We start from the raw sequence: 22,198 nt of genomic DNA, 5'->3' as shown, positions 1-22,198 counted from the left end.
CCCTGCAGCTACCGGGGGTCTCTGCTGCGGGGGCGGCCCTGGAAAGGGGCACAGGCTGGGGCCAAACCCCATCCCCGGTGCTAGCTGCTCTCCAGGGGGGCCCACCCAAGCTCCCCAGCTGCTGCAAGTGCTGATCTGGGGGACACCCTCAGCCCCCCAGCAGGTTTACAGCGCTCCGGAGCAGGGGCAGATGCTCTCGGAGCTCCCACGGGTGCTGTCCCCACCAGGAACCACGTCCCACAGGCGGCAAGGAAGAAAGATGAGGTTTTGCAGCTCTCCTGATGGATTTAATCAGCGTGTGCAATTAGGAGAGGCGGCAGGGAAGACTTGGGCTGCCGGGAGCTGGGACAGGCACCCCGCCATCCCACACCCTGCTCGCCCCCACCTCCACAGCAGACGCTGATGAGGAGATGCCGGGATCAATCGTCCCCAGCGCTGGCTGGGCAGCGTGGTCCCAGACTGGCAGGGAGGGAGAAAGCCAGTCCCTGCTGGAGCTGGGGAAGGCTTTGGGGAGGGAAACAACCCAGGAGCAGAAGTTTCCAGGTACCAGCTAACCCCAAAAAGGGCAGGGGAAGCACCAGCCCCCCATCCTCACCCCCGCTGCTGCAGGAGGCGGCGATGGCAGCCTCCCGGCAGGACAAGCAGCAGCGTTTTCTCTAGTAGAGGTGGCGTGAGGACAGGGCCAGAGCGGTGCCGGCAGAGCTCCGAAGTAGGACAGAGCGCCCGAGCCGCCCACCCTCCCCGCGGGCCTGCGCGGCCTCCTGCCCTGCAGGAGGCTGCGCTATTTAAACACGGCTGTCCCCCTTCCAGCGCGTTCCTCCCCACTGCCAGGCCGAGCCCCCTCCGACGGAGGGTCCCGTCCGAGAGCCCCCTGGGTGCCTGCCCTCAGGCAGGGCTGACGGAGACGGGGGTTGCCGGAGAGGCCCTTGGCTGCCGAGGAGCCAGAGCAGGAGGAGAGGCGACAGCTCTTGGCCAGCAACGGGGGAAGCCACACCAGATACCTGCTGCCGGGCGCTGCCACTCGGTGCCTCCTCCATGCCAGGGCAGGGGAGAGGCGCTGCCAACCCCCCTTCTTCCGTCACCGTGAGCTACGAGGGGTTGAGAAGGAAGAGCAACCCCCTGCGCAGCCCATCCAGACGGACTCCACCGGAGCAGGAGTGCACGGGCTCACAGACCGCACCAGCACCGCACAAAGGAACATCCAGGGCCTGGGTTGAGTTTTGTGGGATTTTTATTAATTTTTTTTTTTTTTTTTTTTTTTTTTTTAATACAGGCTAGCGTTGTACCCTTTGCTAAAGCTGCTGATTCTGCCACATAAACTAGAACAGAAATTTCTCAGAAATTAAGTTGTTTCCCCTCCTTGTTAATTCACTGTCTGCCTCCCAACTGAACAACGGTCTGGATTTCTGTTTGCAGAAAACATTCCCTGTACAAGTCTGACGTGCAGCTACGCTGTTCTGACTGAGGAATGAAGAAGCCGAGAGTCCATTGAACATTGGATTTTTCCCTGTACAACGTGGCCTGATTTAGAGTTTGGTCCACCGAGGACGGCAAGTTAACCGTAAAGATCGTCGTCGTTGTCTTCACTGTACACGTTGCCCCCGCTGCCGCCTCCCGTGCCTTGGCTGGGACCGGCGCCGCCCTGGTTACCCGACGGGAACCTGTGTGTACCAGCGCAGAAGGGGAGAGAAGAGATGCTGTTCGAAAGTCTCCTCGCCACTCGGCGCCATCCCCTCCCTCCACGCCAGCACCCCGGTGCCAAGCAGGACAGGCAGGAGAAAGGGGATGCGGCCTTACAGCAGGGCATGTGAAAGGCTCACACGGCTGCTGGCTGTTGCTTGTGCTAAATGTAAAAGGGTTGATGGACTTCAGGAGCACTAACGGAGCAGCTACACCCAGCCTGTGGCACAGCCTACACCCGCCGCACTGTGTACTGGCTGCTGCACGCGCTGGGAGAGGGGCTTGTTACCCGGAATCCAGCAGAAAGCTGCCTTGGCGCTCTGCTCTGGGGCCGGCTAAGCCGCGCTGCCCTCCCCTCACCCCCCCACGGTTACCTGAAGCTGCCGAAGCCACGGCTCTGCTGTAGAGTCTGTGCAAACATCTCGTATTTCCTGATGTCGTTGTCGCTGACAGAGCGGCGAGCGAAGCGCATGGCCTCCTCAAAGTGATCCCTGCGTATCTCGGGAACGGGGTCGTCCTCCTCCACCTCCTGTGGCGGGAGGGAGGGCCCGGGTGAGCCTCATCCCCAGCCGAGGATGAGGGAGAGGAAGGCATCGCACCTCGCCCGGACGCAGAGGCGGGCTGCCCGTCTCACGAGCGGGGAAAGCTGAGCACGCCCCACTCACCATGGCGGAAGGGTTGGTCTGCCTCTCACGCTCTCGCCTGATCTCACTCTCGATGGACTCGCGGATGGCCAGTTTGCAGGCACGCTGGCAAATTTCTGTCAGGTCAGCCCCCGAGAAGCCATTGGTCATCTTAGCTAGGAAATCCAGGTCAACATCCTAGTGGAGAAAAAAAAAAAAAAAGAGAAGCCTCTCCTTAACACGTTACAACCTCAGGTGACTTCAGATCTCATGCTACCAAGGCGCTGCCTTAACTTTGTCCAATTTGGGGAAGATCAGCTGTTAAGTTTCTTGTTTCTGGGAGAAGTTAACCACACGCGAAGGCAGGCCACAGTCCCCACACGCCCACCAAGAATCCACGAAGCGGCTGTAAATGCCTCTGCGCCTGTGGATTGAGGGTATGATGTGCTCAGGTCTCAGCATCAGGAGTCAAACTGTCAGACTGGAAGTGGGGCACAGGCAGACCAAGACAACTGAACTCCTCCTTCCCCTCAACTGAGGGAGGGTACTGCAACCTCCTTTGAAACCTTCCTTCCCAACAGAACCTAAAAAGGTAATCTTGGCATAAAAAAGCTTAGGCTCTCGCCTGACATCTGCTTTTCTCTGATTAATTATCACTTGCATTATTGCCTGCTCTGCAGGCAAGGGACACAGCTCTTGCCTATGACAGAGTTCAGCAACAATTAACTGCAAGGCTTCCTCTTCAATTTCCATTTCCCACCCCCGCGTTCTACATTTACTTTTCTTTCAGAGTACAAGAATCTTTTCCATCTTGCCATAACAGGCTTTCCTGTTCCCGTACCGTGGGCAGAACTCCACTCTGTGACAAAGACCTGCTGTGCTTACACACCGACACCTAGCTTCCCCGATACCCAGCCTCAGAGCTCCAGCCTCCCCCTGCCTCTTCATCGCCATCCGTCAGTGACTGAAGGTTTCCCAGCTCTGTCCTGCACGGAGCAGCCACCAGCCCTCTGCTCTGTCCCCAGCTGGTGAGGAGCACGTGCGGCACACAGCAAACCCAGGTCGGATGCAGTGAGGGCACAGATCCTACCTTGGCAACTGGTGATTTCCTCAGGTTGGCCTTAAGAATGGCAACCCGGGACTTCTCGTCAGGCAGGGGGATGTAGATGAGCTGATCCAGGCGGCCAGGGCGCAAGATGGCTGGGTCGATGATGTCTGGCCTGTTGGTGGCACCGATGATGAAGACGTTCTTCTTGGTGGACATGCCGTCCATCTCTGTCAGGATCTGGTTGATGACGCGGTCTGCAGCACCACCGCCATCGCCGATATTCCCACCTCGAGCCTTTGCAATGGAGTCCAGCTCATCAAAGAAGAGCACGCAAGGGGCTGCCTGGCGGGCCTGCAAAAAGCAAACAGGAACAATTAGTCCATGTTAATACCACCCGGTGAGGAGCATGCTGATTTCACACTCAGCCTACCCTACCATTACAGCAGCTGAGAGGAGTGCCAGAGCACGGCTGCTGCAAGGGGAGCCTGGAGCAGCTGCTCCGGAACAGTCTCCTGCCACACAAACCCTCAATTAAATTCTCCTGAACAACAAGCTGAATTTCCCCAAAGCTGGGAGCACTGGGAACCAGGCAGAAGGGTGGTAATTCCCATGCCTAGAGGGAAAGCTGGAGCCGATTTGCCTGGACCAGAACTCTCCCTGCAAGACCTGGGCACATCAACTGGTTATTTAGGCACTCAAGTATCAATAGGTGAGATATAGCTGATGGAAGGGGGAAATCCAATCATTGTCTTCAGCTACCTAATGGGTAGTTGTAGGGAAAAGGGAGCCAGATCTTTCTTCAAGGTGTGCAGTGAAAGGATGACAGACCACAGGCACAAATGGCTGCAAAGAAAATTCCAGTTAGAAATAAGGAAAAAAAACCCAACTTCTTCACAGTGAGAGATCTCAAACACTGGCACGCAGGCCCAGAGAGGTCAGGGATTCTCCATCCTTAGCACATGGTCAGAACATGAGGCACTGAGCAACCTGATCGCATTTCCAAGTTCTGGACAAACAGCTGGACTAGATGGCCTCGGAGGTTCCCTCCCAACCTAAATTTTTCTCACCCCTCTCTCTCTCTCCTTCCAACTTTGTTCTATCAGCACCTTCCCTGCCAACAGGAGCGCGGATTCCCAGGACAATCCATGCAAATACCTTCTGGGACAGGAGGCAACACTATATACAGGTCAACTGGGCAGCAGGAGCGAGCTCCTTTCCAAGCCATGCACATTGCAGAACAAGAATCCACAGGATATTTTGAAAATCTGTATATGGTGACAGCTAATGAGGTGTCAAGGTAAGTTTCCAGGGATGTGGAGGGGTATCTATGCCATCCTAATGCTAGCCTCACTGCTAAGGCACTGGGGCATTTATCATCCTGTAACAACAGATGGAAACTGCAGCCAAAGAAAACAGTTTAAACAGCTATGGTGCTGAAGAGGATTCATTCCCCAACATCAGGAAAGCAGCCCCTGCTCTCAGTGCAAGTGGGGAAAACACAAAAGCTACAAACAAGAACCAGGCCAGTAAGACAGACGCAGTGGAGACCAAGTTCTGGGGGTACCTCAGCACAAACACAGCCCAGGGAGTGGAAGAAACGCTTACCTTGTCAAAGATCTCACGCACGTTGGCTTCAGACTCGCCAAACCACATGGTGAGCAATTCCGGCCCCTTGATGGAAATGAAGTTTGCCTGGCATTCGTTGGCAATGGCTTTGGCCAGCAGCGTCTTACCACAACCAGGTGGACCGTAGAACAGAACCCCTTTCGATGGGGTCATACCAAATTTGAGGAACTTGTCTGGGTGCTCCACAGGATACTGAAGAACAAAACAAGCAAACAAAAACCTCTTGTGATGAGCCAGAACAGGCCTGTACCTGTACCATCACAGAATGGTTTGGGTGGGAAGGGACCTTCAACAATCATCTAGTCCAACCCCTCTGCCATGGGTAGGGACATCTTTCTCTAGGTCAGTTTTGTTTCTCCTCCTTCCAGAAACACTACCTGAGATTTCTGGTGGGTTAAACACAAGATCCTGCCTGCTCGGTGCCACTGGAGTTTTTAAATGGACATGGGTTTGAAAAGCACCATGGCTACACTGGAAAGTTGCCTTAAACAACCGATTTACCTCTAAGAACTAAAGGACCCGTTCAGGTAGTTTTCCAGCACACTTAACCCCAACCTCACTCAGCCCTGCAGAAGCAAAAGGGAACAGCTCATTACCTAACCTATTCTCTCTGCTCTCCGGAGACAGGCAAGGTGTCTGATGTGAGCATTTATCCTCAGCAATGAGGTCAGAGGTAGGTGATTTTAGCATCAAAAAATTAGATTGAAAATTAGATTCTTTTATTCACTGACAGGATGTTTCTACAGACCATTCATGACTTTTTGTCCCAGTTTTTCCCTTCGTAGAAGGCTTCACAATTACTTCTCACCTGTCCCTGTGCTAATGCTGATGGGAAGCCCTTCGGAGGCTCTCTGTATGAGAATCTTCATCCACTTGCCGGCATACAAAGCTACCACGTAAGAGGATTCTCAGCAGCGGTCCCACTGCTGGTCTCCACTTAAGAGAAGCAGAACTGCTGCATGTAGCACATCACCCACCCAAGATGACACTGTAGACTCAGCTAAGGAAAGCCTGATGCTGCTTCCTCTTCAAGTTCACCAAGGTGGAACAGCATGTTATTCTTAGTCCATTACAAGCAAAGACCACAAAAACCTCTGCGTTTACCCTGTTCCCAACCCAAACGGGAATCTGAAGAAGTTCCGGATTTTATTATTATAACTATTTTTCAAGCTGACTAGGCAAAAATCTGTCAGAAACACTTACCTGTACAAGCTCCTGGAGTTCTCTCTTTACATCTTCTAGACCACCAATATCTTCCCAGGTAACTTGTGGCACCTCCACCACTGTCTCCCGAAGAGCAGAAGGGTTGCTCTGGCTCAGAGCCCACTGTCGTTACAAGAAACAGCATTATATGAATTCCAACACATTATGCTCACTTGCTTCAGATAAGCAATTCGATATTGCACCCAAAAGAAAGAGAGGCACTCCTCCATTACCCTGAAGTCATCCATGGTCACAGCCAGCGAGTTCATCACTTCAGCATCGATGGTTTCATCTTCTAGGTCTATGAGATCCATCTTCTTTCTGATAGCCTGAAGAGCAGCTTCTGAGCAAAGAGCAGCCAAGTCAGCACCAACATGGCCATGGGTCTCGTTTGCCACCTGAAAGCAGAGCACTGACTATGACTCACAGGGATACAAGCAAGCGCTCTGCAAGGGCAATGCACGCTCTGGTCACTCGCTGGGAAGTGCAACAAAGCTCTGGAGGACAGGAACATCAGCGCTTTGCTGCGGATTCAAGACAAATGCTACCACGTATTGAACAGGCAAAGACACCGCTGTTTCACTTCCTACTTGAGATCAAAGCTGCAACTGGAATTCGGGCAGTGCGCACAAAGATAACCCTGAGGACTGCAGTTCTTCATTCAGGACAGAGATTATAGGAACCATCCAGTTTACACGCGGTGTCCAGTGCCAATCACCACGACGCTCACCCAGCTGTGTGAGCTGTTTCAGGTTTGCTTTACTTTTAAAGAGAATGCCACAGCAAGCAAACCCAGGGGGACAGTGGCAAGGCACTTCCAGACTGGACTGATGCATGTTTGTTTCACTTATCCAGGCCATTCTTAACTAGTGAGTGAGGATTTTTGGTCACTGGTAAACTAGTTAGAAGGAAGCCCAAAGATTACATGTTCACCCAGTTTCATGCTGTCCTAAATGAGCAACTACATTTATGCGAGCAAGCCTTAACAACTCTTCCACTACAAACAGAGCACTGGGAACATCTGCCTGCAGAGACAAGCTTTCCTAACAGCACGCTACTCACCTGTTCCAGATCCACATCGTCAGCCAGTTTCATATTTTTTGTGTGGATCTGTAGGATCTCCAGGCGCCCGGTGGCATCTGGGATACCGATATCTACCTCTCTGTCAAAACGACCTGGGGAGTACAAAACATACTTTGAGCTGCTGATCCTGCGAACCAGAGGAGCTGCAGTTGCTGCCTTCCTCTGACTGAACAACACGATGACAAGCCACAAACACATACAATTTCAGAAAATGCCAGAGCTTTGGGTTTCTCTGCAGCATCTATCAGCACAGTAGCACAGTCAGATTAGAGAAGGAGGAAAGGCTTTAGCCATTCAGGGAAAGTGAGACTACTGTATTAGCTAGAGTTCAAGATTATGTGACACAGAGGATTGCTAGTTTAGTAACTTTTTCTGAGCCTGATTTTTAGGAAAATATGCTTCCCCAAACCAACATACCAGGATACATTTTTGTTTATTTCTGCCTTTGTGTCCTCATCACAAGAGTGTGCAAATACTGAGGGATTTAGTTTTTCAGAACTTTCATAGCAGTACCCAAGTGGTGACAAACATGAACTGCCCCAACATCTGGAGAGGCAGGAAACCTAAGTATCACTGCAATATTAACGAAGGTACGTACACCTATCATTTTCCTCTAGCCATAGCTGTGCATTCAAATGGCTCGCTACACATGTAAGAGGCCTTTTTCCCCTGCACACTTGACTGGTTTGCTATTACAGATTTTTACCAACTGGTCATACACCGGACATTCATTCATGATGCTAAGTTTTGAAAACCTGAATCTCTGAAACTACCGGACTTCTCATCAATAAAAGAAAGAGAAATCAGACAATTCAGAGCCGTCTGCAACCTAAGGCATGAACATCCCCTTAGGCACTTATTCCTTCAGTATGTCCTGAAATAGCTTCACCTAACAGAGGTTAGCACACTTTTCCACTTTGAAGCATTTTTTCATTTCTACAAGTTCTAACCTAAAAGGGCAAAGAAAATTATACCAAAGGCTGGAAGCCTAGAAATGAATTTCAAATGAATTTTCAGCTGGAGACAAGTCAATAGTTTATGTAACACACAGAAGATGTTTAGTATTAATTTCTGCTCAATCCTTCCAATGCCCCTGAAGCATAGCCTGTAACAAAGTACATGATACACAAGAAAACGACTGCAGTGTGGTTACCGAATCGCCTGAGTGCCGGGTCAATGCTGTTAGGTCTGTTGGTAGCTGCCATAACGATCACATGTGCTCTCTGTTTCAGTCCGTCCATAAGAGTCAACAGCTGAGACACTATGCGACGTTCCACCTCTCCATGTGTCTATGGAGAGACAAAGCAGCTGTTAGACCAAAGGCTCTACAACACAGCACAGGAAATAGTACTGCACCAGAGTGGACAGATACGACAGCCGCGAGCTGTTAAGAAACATCATGAACTACACCCGATTCTTCTCATGTCCAACTGAAATCAGGTGTTAAGGTAAATATCGCTTTACCCTGTAGTCAAATGCAGAGATTCACGCCAGCTGCCACCAAAAAGGATGTAGTTCTTTACCTTCCACAGGCTTTTTTTACCTTCTCTCTCTTAGGAGCAATGGCATCCAGTTCATCAATGAAGATGATGGCAGGAGCGTTCTTCTCTGCTTCTTCAAAGGCTTTCCTCAGGTTGCTCTCAGACTCACCAGCCAGCTTGCTCATGATCTCCGGACCTGAAAAATAGCAGCACTGTGGCACCCAGAAGAGAGACAGCCAGCCCCAAGACACGCAGCTGAATTTTTTTAGGACAACGTTCACATGGGACAATCTACATTTCAAGCCGAAGCAAATACTATCAACTGAGTTCACTAAATTTGCAGCTGAACAGGCAAGAACGGCATGCAGAATTACTTTCTATCATTATTCTGCTGGTTTCCGTTTACTCTAACAGAACGCAGCACTAGTCAATGAGCTACCTTTAGCTGCCTCTTTCCTTACCCTATTTCACACTTGGTGAGCTTCTCTGTAATGTGCCACCACACACTGTTAATGCCAGTCCTAGCTTGCAAGAGAACCAATCAAATTATAAGGTGATGAATTATCAGGGTAGGGAAGGAAAAACCTCTAAGATACTGAAGCTGCCTTTAGCTTACATTACACAGGTTTACATTTACCTCTGTAAGACCCTATAAACGAGTTTTAAAAAACCCAACAAAACAAAACCACTGGTGCGGGCAGGTACTAGGAGTGTTTCATTACTGGTAACTCACCAGGTAGCTCTGTCTACAACTACACCACCTGCAGCTCCAGGCTTGGGACCAGCAGAGAACGCATCACTTGCATTTTTATTATGCAAGAGAAGTGCAAGTGTCTGAAGAAATGGCTGGCTCATTAGCATTCAGTGACAGCTTCCACACACTTTAGTAAGTGTTTGACAAGGGCGACATATGGTTAAAACCAGCCCATTTACATCTGATATCTTGAGATACAAAGCAAGTCACTTCCCTACTGCTGGTCACTGTTATGCTGTGCTATACACTCCTTTGCTATTGCCTTCGCGGGTCTATGTGATTGAAATCAGAAAACAAAATCAGCACTCCTTAAGTAAAAGTGTTCAGTTATTCCAGCACTGACAGTAAAATGGGACAGAAAAGCAATGAGGAAAATGCAGAATTTGGTCCTTACTGGACATAAACCAGTAACCATCTCAACTGCTACAGGTAAGAGTTATCAATAGGTGGCTCTCTCACTTGTAGCCAAGTCCCAAGGTACTCATTATAGCTTAAAGTTCCTCCCAATTAATGTTACGTGAAACAAAACAGGTCTTGTGCTTTACTTGAGGGGAAAGAGAAATCCACAGCAGACCAGCTTCTTTTCTGAACGGAACATGGTGGCAGCAACAGAAGCAAGTGTCCTGCACCCATATACTTAGAATAATCTTAGCACTTCACTCCCAGCTCTGCCCTCACCAACATAAATGAACACCCAACCAGACAGACTCCAAGTCCCTGTGTTGCAAAGCTGGCTTCCAACCACCCTGCTACAACACAATCAAGCTTAATGGAAGTGCCACTACAGATGCTTCCATGCAAATGGCCTCCAACTGTCCCCAGAGGCACACTTGAAGGAGGCAGGGAAGGATGGCAGGCAGATAGTGTGGCTCTACAAGCCCTATTAACACCATTCATTACCATAAGATGGATGAATGAGCACACAGCAGACCTGGGGCCAAAACAGCCACAAAACTTACCGTTGATCAGGAAGAAGAAAGCCCCCGTTTCGTTGGCCACCGCTCGGGCAATCAGTGTTTTACCAGTGCCAGGAGGACCGTACAGCAGGATCCCACGTGGAGGCTGAGGACAAAGGCAAGGGACTTAGGTAGTGAGCTAGCATCTGAATGCCTAAGTAGCTTCACAGTGAAATTGTGAGCATTTGATAAAGCCAGTCCGAAACTGTGATGCAAACTCATGCAACAGCTGCCATCCCAGCATTGCTATCAACACCCTTACTACTTTGCATGACACACAAACAGAAACCTTGCCAGTAACTGACAGCGCTGATTCAAAGCATCACTCCGCTTTACAAGTTGCCAGTACTTTAATCTGTGTCCAGAACATGTAAGGAAATACTTTCCTAACACCAGCATTAAAAACACCCCACAAATTACTTATTCTCCCCACCAATGCCTCATAAACCTCTGACATCAAGAGTCATCTGCAAGGGCAAGCCCACCCATCCCCCTGGTGCACACGGCGACTTACCTTCACCCCTATGGCCTTGAAGAGCGCGGGGTGTCGGAGGGGAAGTTCCACCATCTCTTTGATTTGAGCCAGCTGCTTCCGGCAGCCACCAATGTCATCATAGCCCACTTCATTCAGTGACTCCTCTTCGTCCTATCCGGAAGGAAATATATTAAACATTGGAGTGAAAACAATAGTTCAACAACCCCTCCCAGTCTACAGAAGCCAGGAATCTGGTTTTTTCTCATAGCCATTTCTTTGCTGTCTTGAGAGTCTCACTTTCAAGTCTTCCTGATGTCTTCCCAGACATATAAAGGGAATGGCCTGCACGTACCTAGCCTCCGCATACCCAGACCTCACTGAAGCCCACCCTTTTGAATGACAGCCTCTGCTGCCAGATTCCCAACGGACTCTAGCGCAAAACAAGCTCTGCGATGCTCTGACGTGGCTAACAAAGATAGCAATACACAATGAAGCTCAATACACTTATTCCTTAAACTGTAAGTGGTATCTCTAACTACTTGACATACTCTAGCTGTCATACAGTTCTCGGATGCAGTGCTGTCTTTTGGTATTGACTCAAATTAACAGAGAATGTTAAGATCCAGACACACAGATAAGATCAACTGTAACCAGCTCTTCCAGTATAGCTCCACAGTATCCATTCATTTGGCTGTCCAAATCTCTACTGACCTTAGTTATCTGTAACATTAGGCCACACTAAAACAATAAAATAACACAGCCTGGAATCTCAGAGGGGCTTAGTCCAAGCCCTGTAAATGGGAACCACTACATCAAGCAGGTCACTCAGGGTCTGGCCTATCGAGCACGGAAGGTCTCCAGGTTTGGAGACTTCTGCCCTTTCTGGGCCCTGCTCTGGGGTTGGGAGAAACCTTTTTCCTAACATCTGCTGGGAATTTCCCCTGATCCAGCTTATGCCACTGCCTCTAGTCCTGTCCCTGGGCACAGCTCTCAGAAGAGCCTAGTCATCTACCCCTTCCCATCAGGCAGTTGCCAGTAAGCCTGCCCCGTTGCCCTCCCTTCTCCAGGCTGCATCATCCTGCTCTCCCAGCCCCTCCTCATTCATTCTGACCTCTGGCTCCTCATCGTTTTGGTGGCCTTGGCTGAACTTGCTCCCGTCTGTCTCTGCTGCACCCTGAAGAGCCCAAACTACTCATCAGATGCAGTCTCACAAGTGCCACATAGAGGTGAATTTTTCAGAAGGCAACTAACTACAAACCAGCACGCACCCTGATTTGCAGGTAGTAAAAAGGCACGTACTTTGCAAAGTATGCAACCACTTTGGCTCATTTCTCTGAGACTTCCTACACTGTAACAGTAAGGTGGCCAAGACCTGACAGACAAGCCACTCAGGCTGCCTCAAGCTTGGGACGCTCAAGGCTAGACACCTTAAGGGACTAGGGAAATTTTTTTTTTTAAAGTCAACCATTTTGGGATTTCAAATTTCTCACTGAAAAAGCACTAATTGCTTTCTTTTCACGTGGCATGAAATTCATCAACATTGTAAGCTCTCCCTGCTATGGATCAAGGGAATTTTGGAATTAAAAGATGCATTTAAGTCCAGCATGAGATATCTGGAAGCAGATGCAAAAGCAGCTGCTGCCAAAGTGTGACATCTCGTCAGCAAACCTACGCACTGGTGCTATCTCAGCATATGAGGAAAGACACTGGAAGCACATTTCTTTGACTGCCTTCAGCAGCAGCTCATCTCCTGAAAGTGGTGTTTCTAACCATTACATTCAATACATAAAATGCCAAAAGAGGAACTGCAAACACTGCTGCTCTCAAGCACTGTCACAGAAATGGATTTTGGACAGAGGGGATTCAGTAGGAGTACCGATTCTGCTCACCTCTCGTTTGATGGGCTCTCCTTCACAATGGATCACTGTGTCCGGAGCCACTATGCAGTATGGACTTGGATCTGTCTCCACCACTTTGAACTCCACTGCACGCATCCCTCCACGCACCAAGAAGATGTCACCTGTAAAACCCCACGCTTCAGTAGCCTGCTGCAACTGATGTCTGCAAAATGTCGACCCTTGTACTACCAGCAGCCCCAGAGGACAAGGAAGTGGGTTACGCAGGCATACGCTGCTGGCATTTGTAACACTGCTCTGCATTTTAAACTCCAGAGCCGCATGTACTGTGACTACCCGAGCACCATTTAGATCCGCAGCAGTTAAAGGTCTCAAATTTCACCCACTAACAGCAAACAAAACCAGCAAACAATAGAAAAGAATACTCTGCTTAAATACAAAACACAGAGGCAAGGAATCACATTTCTTTTCCATTCAGTTTCAATTTAACATTTCTAAAACAGGCAAAAAGCCCTAACTTAATAAAAGTTCATTTTGAAGTTATTATAACTAGTTGTTACTAGTTATAACTGGTTATTTCCAGAAGCAGAATAATATATAATACTGCACCATGACTCCTGGCTGAACTGGGCTGCAGAGGCTGGATAATTTCAACCAGCGTTTATAGTGTATTAGGACCTATTTGTTCCAGCAGGAGTGCTACTAGCACAACTCCAAAAGTGCATTTGGTTTTCTATGCACTCTCCCAGTTATTAATTAAATTACTTGGAAGAAGTGAATTTAGTCAGGGTGCCAGCTGGTATACACAACCAATTGATTAACATGCAGGCAACTCCCCAATTCCATTAAGTGGCAGCAACTTAGGTTAATGAGATTTTCTCCTGAGTTCTACCTGAACCCTTTCTGATGCTCTCCCATCTCACGCAGCAAAAAAATGCAGAACTATCAAGCTGCTCTGCTAGCCAGCAGCAGCAATCACCCTTTCTTCTGAAGATTACAAAAAAATTAAATCAGCACCAGCAAAAATCTCACTCTACGGATGTCAGTCTAATGCTTCACAGAGATCTGTGCAAGCTTCTAGAAATTCTCTTTATTCCGTCTCAGGACTAGCTCACACTCGCTGCCATCAGGACTGCAGTAACAGGTGCTATTACCTTTCCTGATGGGTCTGTACGCTTCCAGGAAGTACGGCTTGAGATAGACCTCAAACAGATTCCCCGTGATCCCTTCTACCGTGTCATCAATCGGCAGCACATGGATACGTTTGCCGTATTTCACATCTGGGCAAGGCTGGATGCTGCAACAGAAGAAAACTCCAGTTAGCCACATCGTGCTGGACTTACACCCGAGCCTGGGAAAGGCAGCGATGCTCCTTCCCAGGTGAATCCCCTTCCCAGAAAGGACCCACCAAAGCCCTGGTGAGAGTTCCCACCTGTGTAAGAACATTTCAAGGCTGACAAGGCAAAAATCATGCCCTATGAGCGCAGACTAGCCCTAGAGCTACTCTTCACAACACACGCTTTCCTTCACTCCTCTCAGCCCTATCCAAGGCCACTGGGGAGTTTCATACTTTCTTCCTACCCCCCTGCTCTTCTGTAGCCCCCCTTGCCATCCCCAAGGCACATTCACCAGTTACTAATGCAGCTCAAAGACCTGTGAGAGTCACGAGCTGACTTTTGTTTCAATAACAAGCTACAGCTGAACCAGCTGCAAGGGAAAGGTAGCTGGGGGAAGCTCTTTGTTCCCTTCTCTCTAACTTACTACAGAGACCGGAGCCCCTGTTGCTGACAACCCGGATTCTGAACGAAGGCTCTTGCAGTACCAGCCAGGGGTAACCAGCTTGCAGCGAGGCGTCTGTCAGCCCCGCTTTGTGGAGGCTGACATTTAGGTTAAAGTCCGAAGGCCCCTTCCCCCTTTTTAAATAAACATTATAGTTATTATTTTGCGGTGTAGGACAACAGCCTACCATGGCGATAGCTCAGAGTGTCAAGCTGTGGCAGAAAGTTCAAACTGGCTTTGCCAGCTAAGAAAAGCCTACGTGGAACTGCAGCTGAGCACGCAACTTCTCATATGGGACTTTTGCTAAAGACTCTGTTAACAGATTCTTTTACAACGTGCTTTACAGAGAGGATATAGCAGAAAGGGTAAAGGAAAAGACAGACTGCCCCAGAAGGAAAACAGTTGACAGACCACAAGCAGGAAGCAATTAGTGCACGACTCCAGATTTTGGCAGAAATGAGGCCACAGAAAGTAACACGATAAGCAGTTAAAGATCAGTAAGAAAAACTCTGAGGGCAAGAGGTGTGAAAATTTTCTGACCCTTGCAACAAAGCTAAGACAATGGGTAATGCGTTTGGAAGGCTGACAACTGCTACAGACACAGTCCCGGCAAAGAAGGAGAGAGCACAGGCTGAACTGTCACACTAGAAACGACTCCAACAGTAACCTCACGTCAGGTTAAAGTAAGGATTCACCTTTATTTTAAATCCAGACTGGCAGAAAGCACTGTTCAGTTCCAACTACAGTGGTGTTTAAAACTTGCGCTTTCTAGTGGTAGAGAAATGGGTGGAAGAGCCTCATTCCTCTTGGCTACTTGGCTACAAACTTTGTATGAAACACATTTTGCATGTAAAGATTATTCTAGATATCACCCCAGGAAGCCTAGTGTCAGAAACCAGGCTCCAATTTTCCCAGAACATGCAGGATATTCCAGATTAGGAAGATGCTCAGGAGGAAGAGCTGTCAGCCCTCCCATATTTAGGCATGCAAATTAGCACACTTATGTTTAAGAAATGCTCACACCGTTTTCCCCCCAACTCCCATCACAGAATGGAACCTGTCTCCCGCAAGCCAAGATGTATACTTCAACGCTTTCCCAATATTTTCTGCAAGCATTGCACAACAAAAGCCCTGCAACACTTTTTAAGCATTTCTACTTTTAAAGTTATTTTTGTAAAAAAATCGGAATATAAACATCCTTCGGGGATTTTTAATCTTGCTATTTGACTGCTTCATGTTTTTGTCACTCATTTCTAGGAAGTTTTAATTTCTGTTTGCCACAGGGCAGCTCAGATACTACGAGTTCAATTACAATGTTCCTTAATGCCGTCCACAGTAAACACTGTAGACATTAAAAATTTAGATGAGAAAAACTTGTGAGTTCACCTGACAATGTGAATTTGGGAAGAAGACTGTGACAACAGTGGGATAATTGAATCACACTCAATTTAATGACAGGACCTGGGCTCGCAAATGTCCTGAAGAGACTTCAAGAATCTTTAGCATCATTTTTTAGTATTAATCTGAATACGTGTACAGCCAGAAACACAGGCAAAAGTAAACAGAGATCCCCAAGGTAAGCCACACACTTGAAAACATTTCTGTGGTCTCTTCTGGAAGATGTAAGAGTACCTCCTGCAGATCCTGTCTCTGCCACTGACTCAATCAATTCAGAGCCAGCCCACAAATTATTTAGGCAACCCAGGGATATGCAACAGTTCTCGAACGAGTCCTCACCTGATCACGTCACCCAGGCGCACTCTCAGGTTGTTGCGAACAACCCTATTCATGCGAATCTTCTCATCTGAGCAGGTGTCATCTGACAGAACAATGCAGACTGCTTCTCTCCTCTTCTTTCCTTTTAGCAGAACAGTGTCTCCTCTGAACAGCTGCAATTCGTCCATTTTTGCCTGTAAACATTAACAGCATTAGAACAAGCTTTTGACAAAACAGAAACTCAAGCATTTGAAGGAGAGTTACTTGACTTTGGATAATTACATCTTGGAAGTGATATGCTAAATCTACAAGGACACAGGCTCCCACTACACTGGTCAAGAGCTAACCCTGAAGCCAGACTAAGGGCACAAGCTCAACTGAATTCTACAAACTGAGAAGCAAAATACATTTGGTCATGGAAGAGAGTTAGGAAACAAGACAAGACAATCCTCCCTCACTCTTAACAGCTGCAACTTCTGACACAAATACTTGGATTCATGTTGCAAAGTTACACTTCAAGTAAACACACAGCAACAGCTGGCGAATTACCAGATTAAATGCTTTGCTTTTATAGATGACGCACCTGGGACAGTGACACAACACTGTTGTCTTCATTGATGGCTTCGTCAACAACTAACCGATTGGGCCTGTTCTTCTGCTTCAGAATAGCAGTTGATAAGTCATCCGCTTTAGAACTGGCAAAGAAAACAGAAGTTATGAGGCTGAGTGATACTGCTCCCCCCTTTCCAGCCACCCCCCTGTTTTCATCTCCATTTTCTACAAGTTTCTTTGTTGTCTTGTCTTTTAGAAACTTATTTGTAAGACAAAGGAGAATATTCTTCCCAGGTACCAGTTGCAGGAGTTCAAAGTACAGTGTTTTCTGTCAGTAAATATAACTACTTTACTAGCCTTAAATGGAAATAGCTATGAAGCTACCTATGAAAAGAAGTGGTCTGTGAGATGTTGCTGACTGTAAGATGTTTTGCCTAAAAGAATTAGTCAGACTCATCTGAAATTCCATGTAACCACTGCGACCGAAACAAAAGTTCAAGTCTATTTGGTGTCAAATCCTGGATAAATAGGGGAATTAAAGGACAATGCTGCAGCTCCCCTGACCAGAAGAGCTGTAAGAGTTTAGCCTGTCCAGGCCTATTAGTTAAACCTAGGAAGCCAGTAGAAATATTCAAGTCCTCATGAAAAATGGGGGTTTCTTTTTAGGATATCAGCATCTTTCCATAATACCTTCACAGGAGTCACGGCAGCTCTAGCCCACTACACCACAAGAAATATGACAGATAACTCATTAGCCTTGACAAAATGGAGCAAATTAAACAACAAAGAAATGGAGGAAAGGCACATTAAGTAATTTCCCTCAGAATTTAGTACAGCACATAATTCATTATGAAAGAAACAAGAATTTGAACCAACTGATTCCTGAGGAGCTCTCGGAAGCTGTACCTCAGCTTGCAACAACCGTGGCAGACTGCTGTCACTTCCCTTGGCGGGCGCCTGACTACTTTCTCAAAAGTATTCCAGATGTGCCAGTGTCTAAGGTAGGAACAGAAAACTTTGCACAGTTTGGTTTGATTCTGACAAAGAAAAGTCAAGTCTTCCTTTGTCCTAAGCAAGCAGCAAGCACCGGCAAAGAGTAGGAAGCTTTGTGGACGACGGTGTTGGCCGTACACTTTGGCTTGATTCCACTCTTTTAGGGACAGAATAATCAGAAGAAATCAAACTTTGAGTGGAAGCGGCAGAGCAAGCAGCCACACAGCACGAACACAGAGAGTGTCAGCGGTGCGTCACTTGGCACGCTCACTGCATTTTTAAAAGTACATCAGAGAGGGGTGACATACCTACAGTGTGATGCGACCCGAGGTCCCCCCGCCTCTCAAGATGGAGGTTTTTCCCAGACAGACTATGCGGTGTTGGCTCCTTTCTCAGACACTTAAAAGGGGTAACAATATCAAGCAAGCCTCTGAGGGCAGCCAGCTTGCTTCTGAGAGGCTTTCAAGCTTTGCATAAGCCCTGGTAGCATAGGAAACATGTTGGAAATGAGACACAACACTATTTTAAGTGAACAAAAGAAGGAGTTGTAAGACATGTCTTTCCAGGACTGCCAGCACTGGGAAAGTCATGTTTCCCTCTCTCCATTGAAGAGTGCAAGAGGTAAGACATCAATATCCATCCCTTTCGATGACCATGTGAGATGTTACAGGTCCATTCTCTGAGCCACAAAAGACAGAAGAAAGGCTGCTAGGTACATGCTGGAAGGAGCTCATGAATTCCATCTTCAACCTAAAACGTGGTCTTGGTAAAGTCCTAAAAGGTCTGAGATTTACAGAAAAACTGAGAGCAGTAAGAAAACTGAATGAATACATTGTCAGGTCAGACAGGATCTTGTGGTTAAAAGAGAGGATAAAAACAACCTAGTTGTAAGGACCTTGCCTCACCATTAGCTCCTGGACACTGGAAATTAATTTAGCAGCTAGATTTTAAAACTTGAGCTAAGGGACACCAGAAAGAAACAATACTCCTATTGAGCCTGTTCTAACTGTGAATGTAACTCATAACCCTCTGCACATGAGATGTGGATCCAAAGGCCTTTGATAAGAAACCGCGGCCAGACTTTGGCTACGTAAACTGTCACTGAAGCTGAGTGGCTGTCCCTCAGGATGCAGAGACTGCCATGCAGCCTAAAAACCAGTCTGGGGCCCAAGATAAAAATAAATGGAAGAGGAACTGGTCAGCAAGTGGAAGCTTTTGGACCAAAATTGTCAACAAACCAAAAGCTGTATAAATCTGGAAAGAAAGTTCAGATACCTCCTGACACACAGCAGTGCTGAAGAGCACAGCAAGAGGTCCACTTGGTTCTGCTGAATACGAGAAAAAAGTTTTAGCACTGAGGAAACTGTAGATTCAGTTCTTAAGTAAGGAGGGAGGGCTGGATCGATATTGTCAGTCCATTACTGCACTTAAAGCAATCAAAAAGCTTGAAGGCATTAAAAATGGAATAAAGGTCTCCAAGAAACAGCACGCAGGCATCTAAATGTGCGGGGTCAGCTTCAGTTACCTGACTGGACAGTTCTGCAGACAAAGAAACAAAGGTGTTACGAAATTACACGTCAGCTACACAGGAGACCGATGTTATTTCTCCTACAGACAAGGGTAAGGACTTGCAAGAGACAAGCACTACCCCTCTTCCAGTAGCAATTTAGAACATTATTATCATCACCATTTGCCCTCATTGCATCTCTCCTGGGGGGCCGTCACTCTGCAACTGAGATGATGGAGCAAAGTATGTCTGCGCACCTTAACCGTGCTCAGACAATCCCTGACATCTGTGCATCAGAGAGCCTGAACAGAAAATACCAAGCAGGAAAGCCTAAGGCATGGGTCAAGGCTTCTCCTGACAACTTTCCTACATGTGCTAGTAAGCTTCAGTGAAGGGTAGGACAGACAGCTAACCTAGGTAATTTTTAAAGCTCCTCAATGAGTTTCCTGACAGAGAGGGCCTGGTGCAAATCCTCTAGATCATCTCCCCTACCCACCCCTTTTGTCAGCTCCGTCACACACTTTCCCTCTCGCTCCTTTCTTTCATTGACTCAACAAAGAGATAAACTGAACACAAAACGGAGCTTTAGAGCTGTTTTGGAATTAAAAGGAAATTCAAAGCCTGCATCGAGCCTGCCCCTACACAGAGGCCCGAAGTGAGGACATAATCCCCAGCACAGCTAATGGCCAAACTTGCATGTAAAGTGCAAGACATCAATAAAATTGAAGCAAATATACACTAGCCCTGAAGACCAAAATAAAAGGTTCCCAGTTCCCATCCTTAGCCTACTTTTCTCTCTCAGTAAAGCAGTTCAACAGCCCCATCTGACACAGGGAAGGGGACTTTTTAGAACTTCTGCATCACTGCATCGTTTTTCTGTGTGTCAGAGCTCCCCTCATTCAGCACGTGACAATGCCCAGAGGCCATGCGTTATGGTGGGTGGTATGACAAGCGAGAGCAGAAAGTAATTACCAATTAACGATCCTTCTGTAAACGACTACCAATCTCCGAAGCTTCACTTAAACTAAGGAAATAAGTCGCTCCTGCAAGTCTGTCAAACTGAGTCAAACTGATTCCAGCTGCAGTAATGAAAGTGAAAACAGTCATGCCTTCTGCATGCCAGTGTGCCTTTTTATCAATATCCTCATGAAATCGCTTCCAGCTTAAAACCTGTCAACAGTTTCTTACCATCCTGAACATCCATGTTACAGACTGAACTGGTAAGTATTAAACAAAAAAAACAAATCCATAAACCATTTTATTCGTTGAAGCAAACGAGTGAGATATCTGATGACTGCAGCCACTTACTGGAACAGCCCGTGACAACCAAGCAGTGAGTTCATACCCCTGCTCCAGACGCCAACTTCTCAAACACTGTTTCAGACAGGTAGGCACACGAAAACAAGAATCCCCTCAGAAACCACACTCTCTTGGCTCTTGCAATGCTACTCGCTGCGCTAAGGCTCAATTCAGCAAGATGGCTGCCAGCAGCATTGACCCAAAAATGGCAACTAAAAAGTTAACTGTTTTCCAGTTGCAGAGTAACTTTTGTGGATTCCTGTGTGGTGAGAACTTTGCCAAAGTAGAAATGCCTTTTTAAAGACGCTGTTCACCTCACTCAGCTGCGAAATACACCTCTGAGACCATCACTTCCATCACAAGCTCTACCGCGGACACTGAATTCTTGGCACACCTTGCTGGAACTGGCTCAGTAGGACCAAGCAGGTCTGAATTTCAGGAGTTGCAGAAGGAAAGGCGAACATAAACAACAGACACTAAAGGGACCGAAAGTGCCTCTGGCAAGGCCAAAAAGTCACTTCAAATCTTCTTGGATTTGGGACATTTACCTTTAGGTTCTATTTTTACTCCTCTCAAGGGGCAATGAAGTGGCTTGCGCACGTGGGCTAGGAGCCGAGAGGCCACTATTACTCAACTCATTTTTGAGGAGCACGAAAGACGATCCTGGAACTCGAAACAGAGTGAGGCAAGACACCAGAGACGAAAATATAGCCGATTGCCTCAGCTGCCACAGAGGCCAGCCCGGCACAACATGTCTGCCTCTGCTAATGCCAAGTCACTTGGTAGCCCCGGCCCGAGGGCCGCTGCGGGGAGGAGGCCGGGACGTGCCTCTCCCCCCGCCTCGCTGCCCCACCAGCCGCTCCGGGGCCTGGAAGACAAAGCCCTCCCTGGCTGAGGCCTAGCCCAGGCGGGACGGCCCGGGCCTCACCCCCCCCCCCCCCCCCATGACTCGACACTTCCCGGGGAGGCCCGGCCGGGGCTGGGGGGGTGGCGGCGCACGGGGAGCGGCCCTTCCCGCTCCCAGCACCGCCTCCGCCTCCTCAGGGCCTGCGTGACACAGCGGGATCGGGGACCGGATCAGGCCCGACGCCGCACCGCGCTGAGGCGAGGCAAGGCGGGCTAGGCCGGGCCGGGCCCGGCGCCGCCGCGTCGGGGCCTAGGCCGCGGCCTGCCGGCGGGCGGCCCCACCACTTACTCGGATCCCGAGGCCATGGCGCTGGGGGGGGAAGGGGCGAGGGGAGGCGGGCGGCGGCGGCTCCTCAGGGCGGGCGGCGGCGGCGGGCGGCGGGTCTCGGGCAGCCTGGCGGCGGCGGGTCGGGGCGCTGGGCGCTGACTGAACCTCAGAGCCGACTCATCAGAAGGGGGAGCTCCGCCCCGCGCCGCCTCGCCTGCCTAGCAACAGCGTGCGCTGGCCAATGGGAAATTCCGCCCGGCCAGCGCCTCAGCCAATGGGAGGGGTGGAAGCGCGGAGGGTGAGAAGAGAGAAAGAACGGCGCTCGCCCCCCTCCGCCCCGCCCCTCTCCTTGTCCCTGCCCAATCGCCACGAGCCAAGCGCGACACCCGTCAG

At 48.6% G+C, this 22,198-nt stretch overlaps 1 protein-coding gene across 1 annotated transcript; it reads right to left on the bottom strand.

Annotated features, from left to right (window-relative positions):
• Positions 1 to 1,238: 1,238 nt before the first annotated feature.
• On the bottom strand, positions 1,239 to 21,984 carry VCP (valosin containing protein). The gene is made up of 17 exons (XM_087777605.1): positions 21,827 to 21,984; positions 16,864 to 16,975; positions 16,302 to 16,474; positions 13,940 to 14,082; positions 12,819 to 12,949; positions 10,969 to 11,100; positions 10,458 to 10,560; positions 8,807 to 8,940; positions 8,417 to 8,552; positions 7,243 to 7,355; positions 6,414 to 6,578; positions 6,181 to 6,303; positions 4,957 to 5,169; positions 3,394 to 3,702; positions 2,346 to 2,501; positions 2,055 to 2,209; positions 1,239 to 1,661 (listed from the first exon to the last, which is right to left on the bottom strand). Exons 1-17 carry the CDS (start codon positions 21,841 to 21,843, stop codon positions 1,556 to 1,558), a joined length of 2,421 nt encoding a protein of 806 aa, XP_087633731.1. The 5' UTR covers positions 21,844 to 21,984; the 3' UTR covers positions 1,239 to 1,555.
• Between the last annotated feature and the right edge of the window lie 214 nt (positions 21,985 to 22,198).

Source organism: Nipponia nippon, unplaced genomic scaffold, assembly GCF_047370975.1.
Source record: "Nipponia nippon isolate SJK-2023a ecotype South Korea unplaced genomic scaffold, ASM4737097v1 scaffold_40, whole genome shotgun sequence".
NCBI classification, from domain to species: domain Eukaryota; kingdom Metazoa; phylum Chordata; class Aves; order Pelecaniformes; family Threskiornithidae; genus Nipponia; species Nipponia nippon.
Note: the sequence above shows the minus strand (reverse complement) of the source record. Positions and strands in the feature narration are given on the sequence as shown.

Bases quoted from the DNA above. Each gene is read 5' to 3' on its own strand.
- VCP (XM_087777605.1), bottom strand. The intron at 16,475-16,863 runs GTGCGTCATCTA...TAATGTTTACAG, and splicing joins GTGTTGTGTCACTGTCCCAG to GCAAAAATGGACGAATTGCA. The intron at 2,210-2,345 runs GTGAGTGGGGCG...CTCCCGCCACAG, and splicing joins AGACCAACCCTTCCGCCATG to GAGGTGGAGGAGGACGACCC.